Source organism: Montipora foliosa, chromosome 5 (genome assembly GCF_036669935.1).
Source record: "Montipora foliosa isolate CH-2021 chromosome 5, ASM3666993v2, whole genome shotgun sequence".
NCBI classification, from domain to species: Eukaryota; Metazoa; Cnidaria; class Anthozoa; order Scleractinia; family Acroporidae; genus Montipora; species Montipora foliosa.
This window is the reverse complement of record NC_090873.1, coordinates 291,381-293,892: the sequence shown is the minus strand read 5'-3', so window position 1 is coordinate 293,892 and position 2,512 is coordinate 291,381. Positions and strand designations below refer to the sequence as shown.

The 2,512-nt window shown below is 38.0% G+C and overlaps 1 protein-coding gene across 1 annotated transcript in view; it reads right to left on the bottom strand.

The window, feature by feature from the left end:
* Positions 1-1,102: 1,102 nt before the first annotated feature.
* Positions 1,103-2,512, bottom strand: part of LOC138003264 (peroxisomal acyl-coenzyme A oxidase 1-like) — a 23,249-nt gene continuing 21,839 nt past the window's right edge. Inside the window, exons 15-16 of the mRNA XM_068849219.1 lie at positions 2,140-2,275; positions 1,103-2,057 (exon numbers count right to left, since the gene is read on the bottom strand). Coding sequence (XP_068705320.1) covers positions 1,995-2,057; positions 2,140-2,275 — 199 coding nt within the window. The 3' untranslated portion in view covers positions 1,103-1,994. The remainder of the gene's footprint in view (positions 2,058-2,139; positions 2,276-2,512) is intronic.

The following is a 2,512-nucleotide window of genomic DNA, read 5'->3' as shown; positions in this document are numbered from 1 at the left end:
TTAAAAGCCACAAGTTTGTCAGTGTTTCTGTTTCATGCTGTTTTACATTTAAATTGTAAATATAACCATTGGGTTGTTGAAGTAAACAGCATCTACTGTAACTGAAGATTCAATAAAAAAACCAAGTTATTGTGGCAAAGAATCTGAAGTAGGGAAACCATGAAGCCAGCCTAAAAGGAGCTTGAGCGGTGCAAACAGTCCATAATTATGTACGTGTAACTGTGTAGACCACTTTTTTAGTTAACAGTTGTATGATTTTAAAAGCATGCACCATTGAGCGCATGCATGCGTATTGTAAGTTAAATTGAACTAATGAAAAATTTTGCAATAAAGTACACTATTTAGAAAGTTACGCAGACTTTCTTGGTTATTTTGCCTGTTGTTTGTGTAAACACATTTTTTCGTTTAGGAATTGGCATTTTTTTTAATGAAGTCCCCATTTCCATAAACACCCTTTACATCATACATTTACATATAAAGAGGTAGCATCTTTCTTGAATAAAGAGAGAATTATATCAATTCAAAGTTGACAGATCCACAATTCCTGAAAATACCATTGCAATGATGACCTTTGAAATACTGTAATAATTCTATTACTCATTACGAAACGAAAATGCGAAAGCTTTGATTGACATGTTGAAAGAATCATTTAGGTAAACTATGCTTAGATTTCACTTCAGTTGAGTGCAAGGGCGCTTTCCTTTTGTCAGAACTGGCCGGCCAGACCAGTCAGTTTGCAAGGAAAATGCAACAATTTGAAGGAACACTTGGAAGATAATCCCTCGTATTCTTCTGGAGGAGTATATATCATCCTCGAAGTGAGTTAATTTGAAAGCGTTGTAGAGGTAGTCCTTCCTTTTGCCCAGTCTGGCGGTCAGTTCTGTCAAATGGAAAGCGTCCCAAGCTTTGATTGACATGTTGAAAGAATCATTTTGGTGAACTACGCTTAGATTTCACTTCAGTTGAGTGCATGTGTTTGAAAGGATATAATTATTAAAGTCAGCGGTATTTTGTTCAGTTTCAATAGGTATATTTAGCAGAAACCGCCAAACAGAAGTAAGTTGAGTTTACATGCAGTTCCAGTTATGACTGGTTTCTTTCATTGAATGATTTATTGAATTCAAATCTTTTCATTATGATGTAATTTTGTGCATTTTAGATTGAATGGTACTGTTACATAAAACATTGATTATCAAATGCACGGTGTCTTCTGTAAATCTTTGAAGTCATCAGTGTGCCAATAGTCAAGTGACTATCAACACACAAACATCCATCTTCACAACCTCGTTCCCAGGGTCTCTCTTCCCTGCCTCCCTTGGTGGTTGGAAGAGAGACCCTGGTTGTGGCTGGTCACGTGACCACCCAGAATCTTGGTGGTAAAAAAATCTGCTGGAAGGGTGGGGTAACAGGGTTTTTGATTGTCACATTGACAAATTTACTAAGGCAGAGAGAGAGCGGTATGTCCCTTGACTCAGTAGTTTTCGCACTAAAATCATGTTTCAAAACCAAACACCAAAAAAGATTTTTACTCTGCTGACTCAAGTTTATGTAGGGTTTGTGGTTGTACGTGTTTCCTCTCTTTCCCTCTACAATCGAGGCAGAACTTGGAAAACTAAGGATTTCCCATAGCCGGTAGGAAGAACAGCAACTAAATCTTTCTTTAAATACAAACTTTCCAGGCAAATGCCTTGTTTCACTTTCAAATTTATATCGTCATAGCCAGCCGCAAGTAGCGCCCTCTGAACACATCTCAGAAACTCGAGTGCCATTTTGAAACCAACAATAATTGTTCAACTTCACCTTCCCCCGGATGGTATTTTATTGTCCTCTCGACCAAATGTACTTGAGTACCCACCCATCCTGCAGTTTTGGATGGATATATGGTCATGTGACCAGTCGCAACCAGGGTCTCTCTTTCAAGGCAGAGAAGAGATACCCTGGGAACGAGGTTGCTGCCACTCCTGTTATGGCCATCCGTGCTATCAATAACACCATCAAAGCTTTGATTTCTGGTTATTCATAAGAGGGTGTAAGAACTTGTAATATGCTGGTGGAACCTGTATGGAAACAAAAATGAAGTGGCTTTGCAAGGAAGATAATAAAAGACCCAATGATTTTCAAGCCGTAAGCTCAATCTACCTGATGTTTATTCAGTGAAGAAGCCTGAGCTCTTTTAAAAAGGTCTTCGTATACATTGCCATCAAAGCGTCCAAGGGCGGAATTGAGCACATAATCTGAATAATCAAATGCATCTACCAGACATACTGCTTCAGGTCTGTGGGTTAAAAAGAAAAAAAATGCTCAGGTATGTGTTTATTTTAAGTGTAGGAAAACCAGGTTAAAATTTTGTTGGTCAGCTTGAAAATCATGCCGGAACATTTTTTTATTCCTGAATTACTGAATCTTTTAGGCAACAAATAAGGGATGCTCCAAGATCAATTTAGTTTAAAAGTATAAGCACCAATTTCGGTGTGTGGAACAACAAACTAATGAAGGACATCAACCATCCAAA